The 21,254-nt window shown below is 41.8% G+C and overlaps 2 protein-coding genes across 2 annotated transcripts; both read right to left on the bottom strand.

The window, feature by feature from the left end:
• Positions 1 to 818: 818 nt before the first annotated feature.
• p2ry10 (P2Y receptor family member 10) lies at positions 819 to 7,165 on the bottom strand. Its single transcript, XM_037076761.1, has 4 exons — positions 6,865 to 7,165; positions 4,141 to 4,346; positions 3,880 to 4,060; positions 819 to 3,150 (listed from the first exon to the last, which is right to left on the bottom strand). The coding sequence occupies exons 2-4, from the start codon at positions 4,317 to 4,319 to the stop codon at positions 2,317 to 2,319; spliced, it is 1,194 nt and encodes a 397-aa protein (XP_036932656.1). The 5' UTR covers positions 4,320 to 4,346; positions 6,865 to 7,165; the 3' UTR covers positions 819 to 2,316.
• A 3,071-nt stretch (positions 7,166 to 10,236) lies between these two features.
• Positions 10,237 to 20,181, bottom strand: lpar4 (lysophosphatidic acid receptor 4). The gene is made up of 3 exons (XM_037076763.1): positions 19,857 to 20,181; positions 11,830 to 12,612; positions 10,237 to 11,336 (listed from the first exon to the last, which is right to left on the bottom strand). The coding sequence occupies exons 2-3, from the start codon at positions 12,403 to 12,405 to the stop codon at positions 10,848 to 10,850; spliced, it is 1,065 nt and encodes a 354-aa protein (XP_036932658.1). The 5' UTR covers positions 12,406 to 12,612; positions 19,857 to 20,181; the 3' UTR covers positions 10,237 to 10,847.
• Between the last annotated feature and the right edge of the window lie 1,073 nt (positions 20,182 to 21,254).

Raw genomic sequence — 21,254 nt, 5'->3', positions numbered from 1 at the left:
AAGCAGACACAGAAACGCCACTTGGGCCTTTTTTTTTTTTTTTTCTTTTTTTTTCAAAACAGCTTTTGGTTTCTTTCTTTTATACAATTCACAATATGATGGTTTCAGTTGCTAAACTGGCAAAATCTGAGGCTGCACTACAGCAAAAATAGTTATGAATAAAGAAGTGGATGGATATCTGGCGGGTGAGTCAGCTCTTGTGAAGGTGGGCTGCGTACATCTGCCAGGTGGCGAGAGCGGCCACACAGTTGGCTCAGACTCGGGCGTTCAGCAGATGCAGGAGGAGGTGGGTGGGTGAGCGGGGTGGCTGTCAGTTTGAATGCCGACCTCAGAGCCTGGCAGTTACTGGTTTTCAGAGCTGCTGCAACTGCTGCCAACTGTCTTCACCACTTTGCATTGTGAGAGGAAGTATGGCAGAAAAAGAGATGGCACCTGTTTTCGTATTTCTGTTGCACAGAGGAAACCTCACTTTGAAGGCAGATCAGACACAAAATGTAAACATCATAGCACCAGGTGAGACAAAAAAGCACAGACCTGCTTTTATTTACAGTACATTCACATGTGTTTACATGCAGTTTCACATAGCTTATTTGAAATTGTAGCATTTTTACTAAAGTTTAAACTACACGCAGGGCAACTGTCAGCTCGGTCCCCAGGATAAAAAGTTTGCTTCAAAAGGGCACTATGTAGTTTTGGAGAAGAAATTTAAACTCAGAATTTTTATATTTATGATATCATTGAGGTAATAATACAAACTTTGAGTTATTTATTTTTCATTTTTGAATAAACAAGCTGATCTTAGAGGAATAAAAGGTCCCCAGAACACTGTTTGAATCTAGAAAGGTGGCAGGGTCCGCCACATATTAACAAGTGAAACAGTATGAAATTGTGTTGTTCTTTAAGGTCAGTTTTTTCAGTTTGTTCAGTCATAAAAACAAAATAGACATAAATTGTTAAGGATATTTTTCTTCTGATTAAAACGTCCTTCCCTAAACTACATAGTGCTCTTTTATTTAACGTTTCAGCAAACCACAGATACACCCATATGTATGTGTCATGGACTATGTGACATTTGTACAAAATGTGTGAAGTGGAGGGTGGGGTGCTAAGAGGTACAGATGACGAGGCTGGCAAGCAGGGTTGCTAGATAGGACTGATAAAGAGAAGCCCAGTCTGAGCTGAAACTGCCCAAACTTGACAAAAGTTCAGAGCTGTATTAGAATATAGCTAAAGTTTGTATATGTGGAAACCAGTTAAATAGTGCAAATAGTAAATTGTAATTCGGTTAAAAAAAAAAAAACTAACCAAAAAAACCCCATCCCATCCCATCAATGCTGGTAAGCAGAGTGCTGTTTTGGATTTGTAAGTGTTGAAACGCTGGATATTTCTGAGGAGGGGCCACAGTGTTTTAGCATCTGTAAGCCTGTCAGCAGCCATGTTGTTGGCGACAATAAAACAATATTTTCACAGAAAGTCAGGCCATCTCCGGCTGCCTTTGTGACAACAACTGTCTGTTTGTTATGAGACCTCTGGACATTTCCAGCCATGTTTGTGGCATCCAGAGCAGTTTTTTTTTTTTTTTTTCCTTACACTTACCCTAATGGGTTTTTGTACTTTAACCTAAGCACAGGACATTGGACCATAAAGAAATGAAAAGTTTCAATTTATCTGTGGGTTTGCAGAAACAAACTTTGCCAACAGTTATTCTGGGTACTGTGTTGCAACTATGATGATATTCACATTGATATGGGGTGCTGACACGGACATCATTTTAGCTGCAGATTGAAGAGCTGTTTGTTCTGAACTCGTATCCTCTGGGAGGTTCCTCACATCAGGGTCAAAGCTCTTTGGGTCAGTTTGTATTCAGGCAGCTGCGACATGTGAAATCATCTCATCTCATCAAGCAGGGGCGGTTCTGGGGGGGCAACAGGGGCCAGTGCCCCTGTAACTCTGAGTCTGGACCCCCCTGTGGCCCCCCCGACAGGGAGTCTGCATCAATAATACAATGACAGATTTCTTACAATGATTATGCACAGAGAGGAAAGGCGGAAATAAAGTGTCTCAGCAGTTTACTCCCCAATAAGAATTGTCGAAATTGTAAACACTGTTTTGTCTGAATGAGGGATTTGTCTTTATTTCCGGGTTGTATGTGCCCCCTAACAAAAAAGCTGGCCCCAACCTGGCCCCCCTATTAAGACCGGTCTAGAATCGCCACTGTCATCAAGTCCAACAGAATTCATCATGAAGACACATCTGTTTGTCACGTTAAGCTGTGTCGCTCCATGAGGCTAAATTAATAAAAACATCTGGATAATGCTAATCTATAATCGAGCAGCTACTCTCCATGCTCGTCATCCTGTGCTGTGCAGGACGCTGGATCGGGGAGCTGATCGGGGAAGAAAGGAGCGAGGCAGTGAAGGAGGAGGTGCGCTTGTTGAGGCGCAGTCTGAAATCAGAAGTTAGAAAGTAATAGAGGAGGGGGTTGAGGCAGCAGCTTAAGCTTGCCAGGCACAGAGACACTGGGTGGAACTTCCGCACAGCCAGACTTGTGGGACAGTGGGACACAATGCCCTGCGACACCATCAGGTAAAGCAGGAAGTTGAGGTGGTAGGGGGCAAAGCAGAACAAGAAGAGGGCAAAGCAGCTCAGCACCATCCGCAGGGCGCGCCGCTTCTCACCGCTCATGTAGGTTTCGTGATCAGTCTGACCGTTGGAGGTGACTGACTGGAGCCGGCTGCGTGCCGAGGGGTTTAATGCAGTTGAGTTCTGCCGATCCTGGGTCTGTTTTTGGTTGAGGGACTGAGTGATGCGGATAGAGCTATAACTGATGCAAGCCAAAGGAATCACAAAGCCAAACAGCTCAGCGAGACCCATCATGGTGACCGCCAGAGAGACGGGCAGACGACGCATGGGCAGGTCCTTAAAACAGCCGGTGCTGGCATTGGCGGTGGTGGTGGTGGTGGTGTTGCTGCTGCTGCTGCTGCTGCTGCTGCTGCTGCTGCTGCTGCTCCGCATCAGAATGAAAGGTGAGCAGCCCAGGCCGACCACCACCCACACTATGATACTGATCAACAAGTCATAGCGCCGCCTCCAACGTCTAGCGGCAAACGGATCAAGCAGGAAGACACACCTCTGGACACTGATACACACCTGGAAACAGGAAAAAAATGGGGACAATAGAGGAATGATGTCAGATGTGTGAAATCAGGTCTGTGGTTGACACAAACTTAAGAGATTTTTCAGTTTTGCTCCATGATATGAAATATGTAATGAAATTACCCACTTGAGACTCTGAAGCTTTTACAGTTTGGTTGCCAGCACGTTTTTCAAGGACTTAAACATCAAATACTGACTTGCAAACTGTTCCCAGTCAAACTGTCCAAACTGAGTGTAGTAGGAATCTTAGTGGTTGTGATGTTGAAGTCATGTGACAGTGTTGTACTTTGTCTATTGCCTGATGTTGGCTTTTAAATTCTGGCGATTGCATCTTCAAAAATCATAAAAGTGTTTTTTACTTGTGAAGCTTGTCTTGCTGAATAAAATGAGTAAGTGTCATAAACTTGTGTTTGCCAAAGAGCTCACAAATTCTGCAAGAGTCCTAAACGGAAAAATCCCGCTGGCTTTTTGTCCAGACAACCAGGGCGATGCTAACTTTCAGGTTGGCCTCCAAAAAAAATTCCTCTCTACGGTGCTCAACAATAAACCAGATACATGGCAATGCATTTGAAACAAGGTGCTGAGGAAAAGGGAGTCAGGCATGACTGGGATTACTTCCTGTTATTTCCAAAGTTGTCTACTTGACTCTTATCAAATTCATGAGAAATTGCTTTACTGTCATTTTTATTGTCTTCACAATATTCCAGTCAACTGCCTGCTTACCAGGAACACTATGGCGGCGTACATGTTGAGATATTTAAGGTAGAAGCAGAACAAACAGACGCCTTTTCCAAATGGCCAAGAGTGTGTGCTGTAATAATAAATCCTGAGGGGCAGAGAGAGGATGTGGGCCAGGTCCGCTAATGCAAGGTTTATCATGAAGATCACCGCCTTGGTCTTCTTGCTGTGGAGCAACATGCAAAACAGTTAACCACCTCCAGATTGTGTTTTTTGATTAACTTGCATGTGTGTGTGTTTGTGTACCTGATATGACTGCAGAGAAACCACAGAGCGGTGGTGTTGAGCAGCAGCCCTGGGATGAAGAGCAGCAGGTAGAAGTAGAAGTACATCGTATCCATGCTCTGATCCCAGCTGGTCATATTGTGGCTACAGTTTGAGAGGGATTGGTCCTCCCCAAAGCCTGGAGTTGTGTTCAGAGTCATTTGAATGTGCTCACACTGCCATAACACCTGAGAGAGAACAATGAGTTGACTGATGATTGATGTGATGCATTTCTAAAATAATTTACATATTACTATTGCATTGGTTCTGTTTATACTGCTCTAATAAGAGCTGTAACCAGAGATGTGCAGCATTGTATTTTAAATATGTATATTAAAGACGTTTGAGTATTTGTAGGGCATAAAAATAGATGTAATATATGACAAAATACTTTAATAGCTTGTATTTTTTTCATTACTGTATTATTGAAATACATAAAAGTATGTATTTCTCCTCCAATTGTATACACTGAAGTGTGTTTACAGGTCTTATGAAGTACTGCTGGCCATGCGGAAACTGTAGTATAAACACTTTTGTGGCTCCAGAGGAAGCTGCATGTAGTCACTCAGTGGCATTGTGGGTAATGTGGGCACCAGGTTATAAGAAAGCAGTTAACTGGTCTACTGTTGCACTCCTTTAACATTGTGAACAGTTTACAAACAAATGATTGAAATCAATACAGCAGAACCAGAAATATTGTCTCTTTTATTCCATGCATTAACATTAATACATTACTTATTAATAATGTCTGATAAACTACTGTTCAGAGCAATTTCGTTGCCATGTTGCAAGACAATTCTTCCTTCTAGCTGGGGGTTTGAAAACTAATCTCTCCTCAAGTTCTATGAGGGGCTTTTCAAGGGTTTTTGATCATACACAGTCTGGATGAGTGACAGAGCGGAATATGTAATCAGGATAGATAAACTAACCAAAACTGTGAGTAAAGTTGCAGAAAAAAGTATGTAACTAGAGTATTCATCCAGTAAAAAGGGGGATTAGTAACATTATTACTGTAAGAGTTCTCACAGAATGCACACTTCTTACTTAAGATTAAATAAAAGTCAACTTATTGATATTTCTCTTCTCTCACTTTTATTTGCATATGTTTGGCATAGCGGTAATCCAGAAGTAATGGAAAGTAATCCAGTTGCATTAACGTTTTGAAACACTGATTATTTTACTGACTACATTGTTTTGAAAGATAGAAACTGTAATAGAGTACATTTTTAAAGTAAATATATCACAATCTCCCTCAGCAGCTAGTGTTTGCCCAGCTCTCATGAAACTGTATAAATTTCAGTTTCCCATCTATCTTTGGCTGGTGTTCTTCCTCCTTTAACGCTTGTTTTATTTGGCTTGTCATTACTTCCAATGTCCTTTTGGACTGCGTTTTATTTTTGTCAGCATGTACAACCACAGACTTGACATGAGTTGTTCCGCAGTTCCTCATTTTGTAGTAAGCCAGCAGGTTGACAGAGAGATACGGTTAGATACAAATTGCATATATTACTATTATCATTATTATTATTATTATCATTATCATCATTATTATTATTATTATTATCATTATCATCATTATTATTATTATTATTATCATTATTATTACTCGGACAGTTAAAACAAGCACAACTTTGCCTTTAATATAAGGATTTTCAACAATCTGCTCATTAAATATTCATAAGTGGTTGAATGATATCCAGAATACTGGTGCAGGATAAACTGTAAGATGTTTACAACCTGGCAACCCACAAATTCTTCTCATAAATTAATAACAAAGCCTGTGATTGTAACTTCCTGCATGATTATAAAGTGGTGCCCAAATATTAGACAGAGATACCGTTAAATATCAAATCCTGTATTTTGTAAATGCAACAGGAAATGTGCAGCAACCCGCCACAAAAAAAGATCTTGCACAGTCTTACAGCTGTCATCCAGATTATTGTATGAAACCGGAGTGTTTTTGCGATGTATTTACTGGATGCTAAACTAAAAAGCTGACAAAGCGTACATAAATCTGAGCTGACTTTGTGTAGTCAAAGATTGCAGTAGGGGAAGTGTCATCGAGAAACAGACAGAAAAACTGCTTATCACAGATGCATCGGCCTTCCTTTTGCCATTAAGATGAGACCACACCCTTCCTCTACCAGCTCCATGAGAGAGAAACGAGAACCAGCAACTGCCATTATTTTTGCTGCTTTACTGTAAATTTGACTTCCTCCTATTGGCTGTTGGGGGCACAGTCAGCCAACGGACACCCTCGTGTTACCTGTACAGTTAAGGTTTGCGCAACACTGGCAGTGTGACTTCCTCAAACTCAAGCGTTAGGACACAGTCAGCTTTCATGAAACATAAGCTAAAGTGGCACTTTGCTTTTCTCTCAACATTGTGTGAAAAAAACAAACACATTTGAACAATTTGTCTCACGTGTCAGTGTTGAAGAACAAATCTCTGATGACATTTCACGACTTTCTCATGCATGGCAAAAGACAAAAAAATCCAAACCCCTTTGCCCGCTTTAATAATGCCTCTGTTTTCTGACACATGCTGATGAGCTTTTGATGCGACAGTGAAAGAGGATATGACAAGAGAGCTGCTATCATCAGCAAAACATGAAGCATGACTTTAAACCACAAATGTTCAGACGAAGCACAGAAGCTTGACCACCCTGATGGTCATTATTTCTCTTCATGAAAGCCGTATGATTACCTTGTGTTTCCGTCTATAGGATCAGCGTGGAGGAGGAGAGGTCAGACCCAGGAGTGACCACCAGTGGCCACATGCTCCATCGGCTCCACACTCCTCTGTGAACAGCGACACACTCTCCTTCTGGAGCTGAACGAGGTTAACGGCAGACAGCAAACCCTCCTGTGGCGCTGGAAGCAGCAGAGAGAAAAAACTCAGCATCTGCCCGCCAAAGATGTGGTTTCTGTTTGTGTTGTTGCATGAGGTGATGATGTCTGACGTGGGCTGTTCTAAGGCTGACTCTCACTGTCTAATGGGGATGAGGGGAAGGGGAAGCTCTGCCCTCACGCATGTGTGTGTTTTTCTACCATCAGCTACGTCAGTGATGCAGGCAGCCTTGGCCACAAGGGTGTTTTTGTGGTCAGGAAGGCAAAATGAGAGCACTGACAGGTGATGACACTCATCCAAGATAAGACCATCAGGCAGACAGATAGCAGAGTGTCTCTCTTACATTTGAAATGTTGGGATCTGGTGCGTGAACGCAGCAGTGTGTCAGTTTCTTGCAGTTTTTATGGTCACACGTAGACTAACATATTGCACGACTTGGGCAAGTAAATGTCTCAATTTACATCCTGCAGTATTTGTAGTTGTAATGAAAATGTAAGTGCTCATCCGCTTCCCCTATCAGATGCTACACTTCCCTTCTCTTTTTTTTTTGACAGCTGTGTCATATCAAATCATTGGTTTCGTAAGGTAGATTTGTGCTCAAACATGTTATGTGCACTCTTGCCTTTTCGATGCCTCGGTCCTGTCCTGTCCCTGTGACTGGGTGGTACTTTTTCTGTGGTAATTCATCTTGAAAAGCAGCTATTTGCAGTGACAGCATGGTAATGGTTTCAGTTGCAGGGGGGAAAAAAAAAAATTTCTCACGTGCCTTGTACATGCAAAGCCACAGTTTAGAAACATGACTGATATTTACCCAGCCTGTTTCACACCTCCGGATGCAAATGATGTCAAAAGCCTGAGAAACTGACTTCTGCATTCGTTCTCAGGCAATGCCACATTTTCTGTGGCCTTCCTGTGCTGTTGCAGCGCAGTTTCACCTCAGTGCATACACTTAAGTACAGAGCCGGGACAGCCTGATGATCAGCAAGAGACACATGATAGTTAATGGTCAGCGGTGTCTATCCTTGTGTTTTCACTAAAATGTTTGTTCCAACTGATGGCCACTAGAGGTCAGAACATCCCAATACACTCAGTTTACTGTATGTCAGAACACTTTTTTTCTTCTACAGTTAAAAGCGCAGATTGCTCCTTAAAAGGAGACATATGAAGTGACTGAGTGTCTCGTGTTGCAGTGTTTCCACACATCCTTGACATGAACCAGTAAAAGTGTGTGTGTGGGGGGGGGGGGGGGGGGATATCTTGCATGTTTTTCAAACACTCCCACTCCACTTATTTCCTGCTCGATAGCACTTCTGTGCACTCCAGTGTATTAGCATTACCCTTGACCCCAAATCCCCAGTTGAGTCCATCCACTGTTGTCTCTCCATTGCTGCTGCTGCTGCTGGATGCACATGGTCACATCAGTCACACTAACAGAGAGGGCAACTAGGATTACTAGAGCTTTTTTTCTCTCTCCCACCACTGTTCATTCAGCTGCTGCAGGTATAGAGGCCTGTTACATTCCCAAGTACGGCCATGTATCTCTAAATCCATGTATCTCTAAATGTGCGTGGCTTTATGACTGAAAGGATCAACAACTTGTTTGATGTCCCCTCTGCAGCTGACGCCTGTATGCATATAGAAACATATATATGAGACATAATACTGCTGGTCCTCACAGCAGCTCAACGCTGTCACTGTTAAAGCAAGCGTATCTCAAGTGGTCACAATAGCTCTCTGAGCTTTTTTTCTGATCTCTCTGTACAGTCCTGTTTTATTTATAGTTCTGTACACAGTTAACTTTGATACGGTGTTAAAGGATAGGTTCACCAAAAAATGAAAGTTTTGTAGTCCAAAACACATTTCTGGAGCGTTGTTTCATGATTATTTATTTGTGTATATAACAAGTCCCCATCTTCTTCAGCTGTTTAGGAGAATGCTGCAACACTATTTTGCTTTGAAGCTCCTGAAATGTTTTGTGGACTACAAAACTTTACCTGGCTCTCAAAGCTAGCTAGCATACCAATCCTCGCTTAGCTCAGTTGCTAACAGGAAAATGTAAGTATTTGTACCATCGATTCGTGTCTCATAACTGTATGCAAGCAACTGCTCATTTGTACCACAGGTTACACTCTAATATAGGGAGATTAAATAAACGTGTTTGGTTTAACTCAACTAATATGCTACCAAATCTTACCCTGTTTTGGACTCTAGCCCATCATTCCCTTGAAGCCCCAGCGTGTAGGATTTGGTAGCATGTTGGGGTCCAGTTGCAGCTTGGAACCAAATAAACACCCCTTGTCTCCCCCTGCTCATACACTGGCCACTAAAAACACTTAAGGCCCTCTCTATAGCCAGTGTTTCGTTTATCCAAAAACTGGGTTATAGTAGAAACATGGTGGAGCATGGTGGACCCACTCCTTCTGTAGATTCTAAGGGAACAAAAACACAAGGATTCTCAGCTTCAGGTGATTACACACTAATGAAAACATAAGTATGAATATTAGATTCCATTTCTGCCTACAAATTCTACACACTGGACCTTTATAGCACAGTGGAGATGGTTTGTCATCAGTCACCAATGCAAATTTGCATTGACCAAAGTTGAACTAGATGATTTAAAGACAGATTTACGTTTGCCCGTCACAAATGATTTTCCCTTCAAAATGATGGCATGACAAGGTTTCCCACTGCAGTGGTGCACAATTAAAGTTGGACTGATATCACACTTAGGACCATTTGCATAAAAGTATTCAACAAACATGCCACACATGTATGCATGCAAATTCAGCAAAATCCTGGATCTGCTGACACTGCTTTTTTTGGGCTCCGTGCAGTGTAACAGAATGATTTCAAGTTTTTATTCAACAGCGTTCCCTCGTACTTTGGCGTGTGTGCACATTTCTGTGCGTAAGAGACTTTGAGCAGATCTGTAGTCTAAGGCCAGATTAAGACAGAGAGACCTCATTCAGAAGCAAACAATGGACCATTGCACCAGCCATAATAAGCATTTGGCCTGTGACACAGCACACAGGCCAAGGTCCTCGAATGGATCAGCGCTGCCCTCTGCTCCGAGAACAATATCTTCACTGGCTGCCAGATGAAAATGAGGCGAGTAGAGTAGAAAAACTCCCCCGTGAGTTCAAACCTACAGTCATGCTGACAAAGGCCACTTCAGAGTGTGTTTGAGCGAACCAACAGACACCAGGCGGGGAGCAGAAATAATAAATGCAGCCACGAAAGAGATTCAAAATAGACATTTAATGGCCTCAAACTTCAACATGAGACACATTTAACTCAGCAGGTCAGCGCGCTGCTGTGTTATCATAACAATGGCTCTCACCAAACTTTATAGTGTCATAACATCAATGTCTACAATGATACAATGTACTGTGAAAGCTTGGACTTTAGAGCAATACAATTTATGGGCTCAGTGTATTACAAAAGTACTAAACAGCATATTTCAACAATGCGGACGGAAATCTCTCCATCTCCTCCACAATCCAGTGCGTTCGTGAGTGTTTGTGTGTGTGTGTGTTAAGCCTGAGTGATGATGTGTTGGAGTCTCTTTTACAGGCTCGGCGTGTCTCTGGACATTAGTCCCCGTGTGGCTGGGTCTCTGGTCCCTGTAGTGTCTCATAACAAACACACACAGATACATTCCTCTGCTCTCCAGTGGTGGATTAATCCGTAAAGCCCAGGCCATACCTCAGGACTTACCTCAGGACTAAACTAATCTGCTGAGTTATGTGTTTGCCACTTCAAGGAACAAACAGCTGATTGCTTTATTTTTTAACTCAAACCCACCGTGTCCTTCTTCACCTTCTGTCTTCCCTGCTGAGTCAGAACTGACTCTCAGACATCTTTGAGTCTTTCCCGTTGCTGGCCACGGTGTGTGTGTCTCTGGGGAGTGTGTTTGCTGTGTCCTGGGTCTCCGTGTCGCTGCGGGGGATGCTCTCAGGCCGGGAGCCGGACCCTTTTCCTCCCATGGTCAGGCTTTTTTGGAAGCTCTCTGAGGTGAAGTAGTACACCACAGGGTCCAGGCAGCAGTTGAGGCTGGCCAGGCAGAGAGTGATGGGGTAGAGAGTTCGGGCGAAGCGCTCCACGGCGCAGTTAGCCAGGGCCTGGGTCCGCACCAGGGCGTACAGGAAGAGGATGGAGTTATAGGGGACGAAGCAGATGATGAAGATGCCAAGATGGACCAGAATCATCCGTAGGACACGTCTCTTACTGTCACAGCCATGACCGACAGTCACCGGGCGCCGCAGCGTCCGCAGTACAAGAGAGGAACATACCAAGTTGGCCAGGAGAGGGAGAAGGAAGCCCACAATCTGTGAAATACACAAGTTAAAATTTGGTTATGGATAATCAAGTATCATTTTGGTAATTCGTTAAGGAAAAGAGTCAAACATTCGCTGGTTTCAGCTCCTTAATTGTGAGGATTGGCAGCTTTCCTTTGACAATAATGGCAATAAATTAAGAATATTTAGGTTTTTTGACTGCTAAAAGAAGTGACACTGACAAAAGACTAATTACAGTTCGTATTATTACCTCATTAATATTGTAAATAGTACAATTATGAGTGAATTTCTTCTCAGAATAACCACATCGTGGTTGTATGCCTGTTTGTTCACGACATGCTGGTGTTCCAGAGCTGTAGCATTCTCTGCATAATATCATGATGTCACAGTACATTTAACCTCCGACCTTGGATATCAAACATCATTACTTCCTCATTTATATCCTATTAAACATCTGTGTGTAAAATGGTATTGTAACCACGGTATGAATGTAGTGTACATGTTCACACGAATCATCACTCACCTCGATGAAGATGGTGATTTTGGACAGGTAAGTCCTCCAGGTGCTCTTGGAGAAGCCCTCGAAACACGTGGTGGCTCTGTTTGTGCTGTTGATGGTGGAGAAGAAGGTCACCGATATCCCGCCGCCTACGATGGTCAGCCACACGGCGGCACACACCAGCGCCGCGTTCCTGCGGGTGCGGATGGAGCGGGAGCGGAAAGGGTAGACTATCGCCAGGAAGCGGTCCACACTGATGCAGGTGAGGAAGAGCATGCTGCCATAGATGTTGGTGATGAAGGCTGTTCCTGATACCTTGCACAGCCCGTCTCCAAATGGCCAGTGGCGGTTCACATTGTAGAAGACCTTGAACGGCAGCGTGAAGACAAATACTAAATCGGATAACGCTAAATTAGTCATGAACATGGTGGTCTCGTTGCGCATCTTCATCCGGAAGCAGAAAACAAAGAGGGCAGCGCAGTTGGTGATCAGGCCCAGGACAAAGACCACACTGTAAACCACCGAGTACAGGTTGTACTTGAAAGAGTCGTCGATGCCGCAGTCCTCCATTCCAGTCTCGTTGAGCACCAGGCTGGCCATGATGGAAGCTTAAAAAGGAATGCGGGTTCCAGAGAAAATGGGTACACCAAAGCGTCAGGAAAGGGGGGAGCGGCAGCGGATGTCTGGGGATCGATGGTGTCAGCAGGGGATCCACCAGTCGAGTCCCCTCCAAGTCATCGTGGACGTTCAGACACAAACGGAGACAGAGACAGTCAGGATGCACGCCTGCAGGGCTGGTCAGTCATCCTGTGGAGAAAAGGAAAAGAACACGGTCACTTCCTCACTAAAAAAGTTACAGAGCAACAAGCAAACAATTCCAGCTCCCCATGAGATGAAGCACATGGTCGACCTGTGTGCCTTTAAACATCATACCATGCACACATTTAGTATGTTTAGTGTATTAAAGTGTATAGAATCTGAATGTTTAATGTCCAGCATAAAAGTCAATTCGATTTCATCCATTTAACATTAAGCTCTTGATTTGGACCAAGGTAGGAGAAGGAAAAATATGAGAAATGTCAAAAAATCCACTGTGCGACTGTATTTTGCTCCATTTTCAGTGCAATCACCGTAACATTCAGGATCATTTGCGTGTAGTTCATGTGTTATCTGTCAGTATAAATAACGTCTCATCTGTCCGCAGGGTTTTAGTTCACATGGCAGTGTTTCATCAGGCTGTCATCAGGACTGTGAGATGCAAATCGCTGCCAGAAACTTGTTCTTGTAGATCAGGAGGCAAAACACACTTCAGCTACATTCATTCACAGCCAGTGTTCAGTCCAAGGCTGAGCTCCAACTGGAGGAAGTATATAAGTCGGCATGCTGACGTGGTACAAAAGCAGTGCAGAGCTGCTCCCACCATCACAGAACAGGGTTGCTGAGAGACACAGTAGTTTTGTTGTCAAGCAGGAACAATTCAAATGATTTGACACTGTGGAGCACAATGTATTTACTTGTTTTACTTGAAGCAATGTTGTGTATATTTGAGTGCGTGAAACAGAACATGAACTTAGATTGTTGGGAATGTGTTGAGTTTTTAGAGCGCTAACTATCTCATCTCTATCACAGTGTAATTTGAACAGTCTCGATATTCTACAAGTTCAACATTCACAGTGTGGAGATGGCCAAAAACGTAAAAGGTAAAGTGAGATCAAAATGTTGTTGTTGATGTAATTTAAAGGTGCACATTGTAGTTTTGGCGGAGAGATATTTTAATTGAGAAAGATCTTCTTTGACTGTTTTTTTTATGCCTAAACAAACTAAATAAACAACTTTCTTAAGTGAGAGTGAAAATCCTACAAACAAAGTTACCTGAAAGAACAACACAACTTCATATTGTTTTACTTTGTTTATATGTGGCGGACCCTGCCACCTTTCAAGCTTCAAACAGTGTTCTGGAAGCTTATTTTCATCTGACAACAGCTTGTTTATTCAGTTATGGACAAAAAAAAAAACATTTCTGAGTTTATATTATTACCTCATTAATACTGTGAATATTACAATTATGAGTGAACTTCTTCTCTACAGAATGCCCCTTTAAATGCTGCACACTTTTTTGCATTTTAGTTGACTGGTTCCATTTTCTGCTTCTTCTACTTCCACTCCACTACATTTTGGAGGCAAATGTTTTTTATTTTACTTTTACTTTTTTTGATAACTTAACAGTATTTGCAGTTGTAATTAAAATATTAGTGCTAATCTGCTTCCCCTATCACATGCTACACTTCCTTTTTTTTCCTTTTTTTTTAAGCTGTGCCATATCAAATCATTGATTTCGTAAGGGAGATTTGTGTGTAAACATGTTGTGTGCATTCTTCCGTTTTGATGCTTCGGTCATGTACAGTCCCCTGTGAGCGGTGGTACTTTTTCTGTGGTAAGTGATCTTGAAAAGCAGCTATTTGCAGTGATAGCATGGTAATGGTTTCAGTTGCAGGGGAAAAAAAAGTTTTCTCACGTGCCTTGTACAAAAAATTGATAATTTGTATTATTGCCTGTTATTACAGTTTGTATTATTACCTCATTAATATTGTAAATAGTACAATTATGAGTGAATTTCTTCTCCAAAACTACAGAATGCCCCTTTAAGTGCTGCACACTTTTTTGTATTTTAATTGACTGGTTCCATTTTCTGCTTCTTCTACTTCCACTCCACTACATTTTGGAGGCAAATGTTTTTTATTTTACTTTTACTTTTTTTGATAACTTAACAGTATTTGCAGTTGTAATTAAAATATTAGTGCTAATCTGCTTCCCCTATCACATGCTACACTTCCTTTTTTTTCCTTTTTTTTTAAGCTGTGCCATATCAAATCATTGATTTCGTAAGGGAGATTTGTGTGTAAACATGTTGTGTGCATTCTTCCGTTTTGATGCTTCGGTCATGTACAGTCCCCTGTGAGCGGTGGTACTTTTTCTGTGGTAAGTGATCTTGAAAAGCAGCTATTTGCAGTGATAGCATGGTAATGGTTTCAGTTGCAGGGGAAAAAAAAGTTTTCTCACGTGCCTTGTACAAAAAATTGATAATTTGTATTATTGCCTGTTATTACAGTTTGTATTATTACCTCATTAATATTGTAAATAGTACAATTATGAGTGAATTTCTTCTCCAAAACTACAGAATGCCCCTTTAAGTGCTGCACACTTGTTTGTATTTTAATTGACTGGTTCCATTTTCTGCTTCTTCTACTTCCACTCCGCTACATTTTGGAGGCAAATGTTTTTTATTTTACTTTTACTTTTTTTGATAACTTAACAGTATTTGCAGTTGTAATTAAAATATTAGTGCTAATCTGCTTCCCCTATCACATGCTACACTTCCTTTTTTTTCCTTTTTTTTTAAGCTGTGCCATATCAAATCACTGATTTCGTAAGGGAGATTTGTGTGTAAACATGTTGTGTGCACTCTTCCGTTTTGATGCTTCGGTCATGTACAGTCCCCTGTGAGCGGGCGGTACTTTTTCTGTGGTAAGTGATCTTGAAAAGCAGCTATTTGCAGTGATAGCATGGTAATGGTTTCAGTTGCAGGGGAAAAAAAGATTTCTCACGTGCCTTGTACAAAAAATTGATAATTTGTATTATTGCCTGTTATTACAGTTTGTATCATTACCTCATTAATATTGTAAATAGTACAATTATGAGTGAATTTCTTCTCCAAAACTACAGAATGCCCCTTTAAGTGCTGCACACTTTTTGTATTTTAGTTGACTGGTTCCATTTTCTGCTTCTTCTACTTCCACTCCGCTACATTTTGGAGGAAAATGTTTACTTGTTTTATACTTTTACTTTTTTTGATAACTTGAGCAACTGCTTATTTTGCAGACTGCATCAAAGCAAAACCTACATGACAAACATGTAAATACAGCCAGAATTTACTTGTACTTTTGATACTTAAGTACATTTAATTCAGCTACTTTAAGATTTTTGCTTAAGTACTATTTGTCTAGGTGAGTTTTGCCTCTGCCAAAGTAAAATTTTAACACAATATCTTCACTCAAATATGACGATTGGGTACTTTTTCAACACCATACATCATTTATACTGTTTTCTCATCGCCCTGCATAAAATGACTGCTTTCGAACAGTGATGTAAATATTATGTTGTGTAATGACCAAATATTACACAACATACGATTCAAGTGATCACATCTGTACTTTTATAAGGTGTACGTAAGACTTGCTGTGTACAAAGACATTGGTTTGGATTTAATCGAACTAAGTAGAATGAGATCCTACACGTGTTCTTAATGGGCGTCAAGCAGCATAACAAACTTCTGTTTCAGTGTTTGAGCCTGCCATCATCTCCCCTGCACCCTCTGTCAAAAAATAAGCAAGTAAACACAAACAACTACACTGCTGTGTAAATCTCCACAAACACTGACACACTGTGATTCACAGTAAGCTCTCTCAGTCCCTGCCAGATAAATATTGCTCAAACTCTGAACCACAAAGTCATGAGCCAAACAAATATACAGTGCCGGACTGAGTGTCATCTAAATGACTCTCAGTCAGAACAGATGATAAGGTATTTTTCGAACTTAAAGCAACACTATGCAACTGTTATGGTGATTCTAAGGAAAGACAGTTGATTGTTGAGTCCCAGATTGTATATACTTTGGGTTAATGGTTTTGGGTCGGGGCCATGATCTGATTTGGCATTTGAATTTGCTGCATTTGGTGATCTAGGCATGAGACTGGCGTACCCCGCCACTCATCCAATGTTAGCTTGGATTGACTACAGACCCCCCCTGACAATGCAAAGACGGATAGATGGGAAGAGACTCAGCAATCAAGTATCCTTCTGCATTGTGCTGCCTTAACTAATAACTATCTCATCCATTTCATAATTTCTGTCAACAGTAGTCATGAGGAGAACTACACTTAGGAGGCTCTGGAGGCAGTGCTTTACAAAATAAACTTGATGTGATGTCATCAGGGTTATCTCACCTTGGAACTGGAGAATACAATAGAAATCCTAAAGCTGAGGTGGAGAGATGGCTGAAACACTCTGTCCAGCTGCATTTAGTAAGATCCACAGAGTTTATACTGTATATTATGGACTAAAAGCTCAGGACATCTTGGCTTCTGCTTTATTGATTCTGACCATTCTTTTATCTTTCTTTAATAAAACCTCCATCCTAGGTCTTCCAGTTTTATGTAAGAGCAGCTCTGAATCCCTACAGCACCCAATGTAACAAGCTAAAGCGGCCTTATCTTGTGTTATGCAACAGAGCTGAAGCAGCAGTGAGGTGGTCGGCCTCTGGCATCGCCTGTAAAAATTCTGAGTGTCTCCGGATAAGATTCTCTCTGAATATCTATTCATCACACACACACACGCCCACACACACACACACAAAGGCGATGCTGTGGGTGTATGCAGTCCATCAGGCCTGTCCTGTGCCAGCTGCGGTGTGACATCTTTACTGCGTTTTCACACGCCTCCCAGAAAGTCTCCAGCATCCCTCACAATGCCCTCACTGTACCCATCTGCACCAAACACACACTTGCATATGCACAAGTCTGCACACGTGCATACACAAGCAGGCAAATACTCATATGTGCCAGTCCTCACACACACACACACACACACACACACACACACACACACACACACACGCTCTGGTTCTGTGTACTGTGGCTCTGTCCCAGGACCTCTGACAGAGCCGGCTTCATATTCAGCTGATGTTGTTTCTGCAGGGAGTCCACTCTATAGAACATTGAACTTGGCTGCTATACAGTTTATGTTTAAAAGAAACTCAGACATGTAGCAGAGACACATTTAAAGATGTTTTGAACTTCTAGGAAGCCTGAGTGTTTGTGTCTGTGTCGGCGTGTATGGATTTCATGTACAGGTCGTCGACAGCTGCACAGTTAAAGGGGTTCCCCCCGCAGACGTCCGTGGCAGCGACAGAAACAGGCCTCTGGGACCCGCTGATCCGAACAGATCGGGTTCAGGCTCAGCTCGCGTCCAGCTGTTCCTTTCTCTCACATGTAAGGAGAAGGAAGAAGGCACAGAGAGCTAAAGGTGGACAACAAGACATCTTCACTGATTACAGCCGGGAGAGCTTGTGAAGTCAGTCCGTAGAGTTTGTTTTTTAACTACTATCACACTCCACCAACATCAGGAGTCCCTAATGTTTGGTTAAAATAATATCAAACAGTTGGTTGATTAACCAAACCATCAATTAATTGGTCTGTCATTTTAATGTATAGGTTTTCTCAGCATTATATGGTAGTTACTTGAACATGTTTTGGACTGTTTGGACTTTTACTCAAACAAAATAAAAAGTTTAAAGCAGAAAATTTGAATAAAAGGTGGTGTGATGGTGGGCATTTTTTTGATATTGTACAGTTCAAACAATTAATCAATTAATCAATTACATATGTGTATATCAAACAGCCACAGCCAGATTTTTAATAAAGCTGTGGAGAAACAAAAGGTGCTGGCTGGATTTGGATTCAATCAACACCAGATTCCTGAGGCCTTTAAGGAAAGGTGCCCAAACATGTTTGTTAAAGAATGAAAGTCTTGTCATGATCTTCTCTCCCAAAAGTGGATGGAAAGTCATGTGAAGTTTCACAGTCCTTAAAAACAGATTCACAGCGTTGTTCAGGAGAATGCAGCGTTGCAGCATTCTCCTAAACAACTGAAGCTGGTAGGAACTTGTAATGAAATGTAAAAAAAAAATAAAAAATAAAAAATAAAAAAACTTAAAAATGACTCCATGCAGCTTGTCTATTATAATCCAAGTCTCAGGAAGAGCAAACTGCTTTGACAAGACATCAGTTAGACCTTCTTTCAAATCAGTTTGGGGTCTTGGGGGCATCTGGAGATCTGGATCACACTGGAAAAGCTACGTGGAGCCACTTCATGTCTTTATTTCTTCAGTTGTTTGAACAAGTCCTCATCTGCTTCAGTTGTTCAGGAGAATGCTGCAACACTGTTTCGCTGTGAAGCTCCAGAAATGTTTTGTGAAGAACAAAATTTCACCTGATTTTCTATTGGCGTGACGGTGAGTAGACAATGACTGACTTTTAATTTTTGGGTGAACTTGTCCTTTAAGCCTTGCGCTCTTTCCGTCAGACTGCAGATAAAATAAACTGATTCAAATCTGACTGTGACACATCATCCTCTCACAACAACATCTGATCGGCGAACACGTTATAATTCATTACCTGTAAAACACTGAACGATGTGACTCTGCTGGGTAACAAGTAAGTAAATGTATCAAATAAATGTGGTGGAGAGAGTATAAAGCAGCAGAAAAATGGAAATAAAAGAGTAAAGTACTCCAAAATTGTACTTAGGAACACCATAAATTGTACCTGCAAATCTTAAAATATAGACATCTGTTCTGAACCCCCCCCCAAAAAAAAACCACATCGATAGACCCTAATTTTAACCCTAAATTATATGATGATGATATTACTGTCATCTGCAGGGACTGCGTACTGGTGCTAATTACACTGTTATTCAATAAAGACCTAAATGAGGTCACATTATTTGTGCAGTAAAATGCATCAGCCTGTGCAGAGAGGTGTTATTTGTCGAAGTTCGCCATGTAGTTTTCTGGAAAAGAAAGTTTTACATTACATTACACATACAACATTAAGAAATAATGAAATATTGTTGTGGTGGATAAAGAAGCCGTCATCAGAGGGGTCCTGCAAATATAAACAAAGTTGGAGATTGTGTTGTCCTGTGATGACACTTAATTTTTTCTCATCATGGAAATCAGTTAATGAAGGTTTTTTTTTTTCTCTAGTCTTCCCTAAAAGTTACATATTGCTCCTTTAAACCACAACACTTGTCTGGATCTCTGTGGATGCACTTGGTCAACATTAACGAGCCTGAGGGTCCCTTCTCTCTCTCTCTCTCTCTCTCTCTCATGTGAAAAGCAGCCGCTGAAAGTTTTCCCCGGCCGAAGACAAAACATGTTTTAGTGACTGTGCACATGAATGTTACTGTGCGCGGACGGAGCGGAGGACACTTACTGGCAGCTGAATGGATGGTGACAGCTCACCTCCCCCGGTCACTGATGTTTGTCAGTGTGGCAGCGGCGCAGCTGTCAAAAGAAAAGCTCCATATTCTTCCTCTCAGATGTTCTGGTGCTGCTCGGTCCCGCTCTCGAACTGTCCCGGGGTCAGACTGCAGCCTGAGAGTTAAGGACAAACTAAATCCCGCCGGTGCGAGTTCCTCAGTCGGTCCTGTGGACTCGCTCTGCCTGCCCGCTGGAAATGAGAGCACCGCATCACGTCCACCGCGAGGCTCACCCGGGGGCGTGCACCAGCGCGGGCGCACGCACGCGGAGAGCTGCTTGCACGGCCACAGGAAACCAGACAATAGCACCTCGACTGTCCTGCAGAGGGGAGGAGGAGGAGGAGGGGGAGGGGGAGGAATAGGAGGAGAGAGGGGACACTGGCTGGTGTCATCAGCTGGAGCGCAACAGTGTACCAGGAGCAGAAACACCTATATTAGCCTGCATTTAGCCCTCATGACACATTATATTAATATAACAGACACTGCTGCTGTTAAGCTTTATTCAAGTACTTAAAGGTACAGTATGTAAAAACTGACATTCCCTTGAAATTATCATTGAAAACGAACAGGCTAGAGGGCAGCACGTTATCATATTAATGGGCAAGCCTCGTTGACTGCAACGGTTAGCTGGTTAGCTCAGCGGTCCTACTAGAAACATGTTTTTATTATTTTATTTTACTGTTTGCAATAAGACCCCTAACTTCAAATAAATGTAATCAAATCAAATCAAGTTGAATCAACCTCGATAGATCAGATTGCATAGTCTAATCAGCTCTAATTTGTTGCCTCAGTCTATATGTTGAAAGCATTTTGTAATGTTATTGGAAAAAAATGATGTATAAATTGCTAATAAGTTTATTAAACAGCTATCATACACTTGTGGATGAGTCCTTTTATGTTTGCATTGACTTATTTTAGGAGTAATTCTTCACATTCTGTACTTGCATTTAATATTCTATATTCCATTTCATTTGCAGTGTAAACATATGAAGTTATATTGGCCTGGAAGGGTTCATAAACTCTATTTGATGAGTTGTAATTGTGTGAATTGAGATTTAAGTGCTTGTGTACATCATGGAATAACTGAACTTCCCTTGATGATAGACTGTAGACCAAACAAGACCATAATCTTTTCACCGCAGTGCAATTAAAGAAGCCGACAGTGTAATTAGAGTTCAACATGGGGATGACATCTTCAGAGTCTCACACCAGTCAAATACGCCGTGTTGTGTGATGCGTCAGCGTCTCACATCATAGAGCTATTTTGGCTGATCAGAGTGCTGCCACACTATTGTTACAATACAGTCTTCATGTCTGAGGCCACCGAAAGAGGTATTTTTAGCCAGGTGACA

Source organism: Acanthopagrus latus, chromosome 18 (genome assembly GCF_904848185.1).
Source record: "Acanthopagrus latus isolate v.2019 chromosome 18, fAcaLat1.1, whole genome shotgun sequence".
NCBI classification, from domain to species: Eukaryota; Metazoa; Chordata; class Actinopteri; order Spariformes; family Sparidae; genus Acanthopagrus; species Acanthopagrus latus.
Note: the sequence above shows the minus strand (reverse complement) of the source record. Positions and strands in the feature narration are given on the sequence as shown.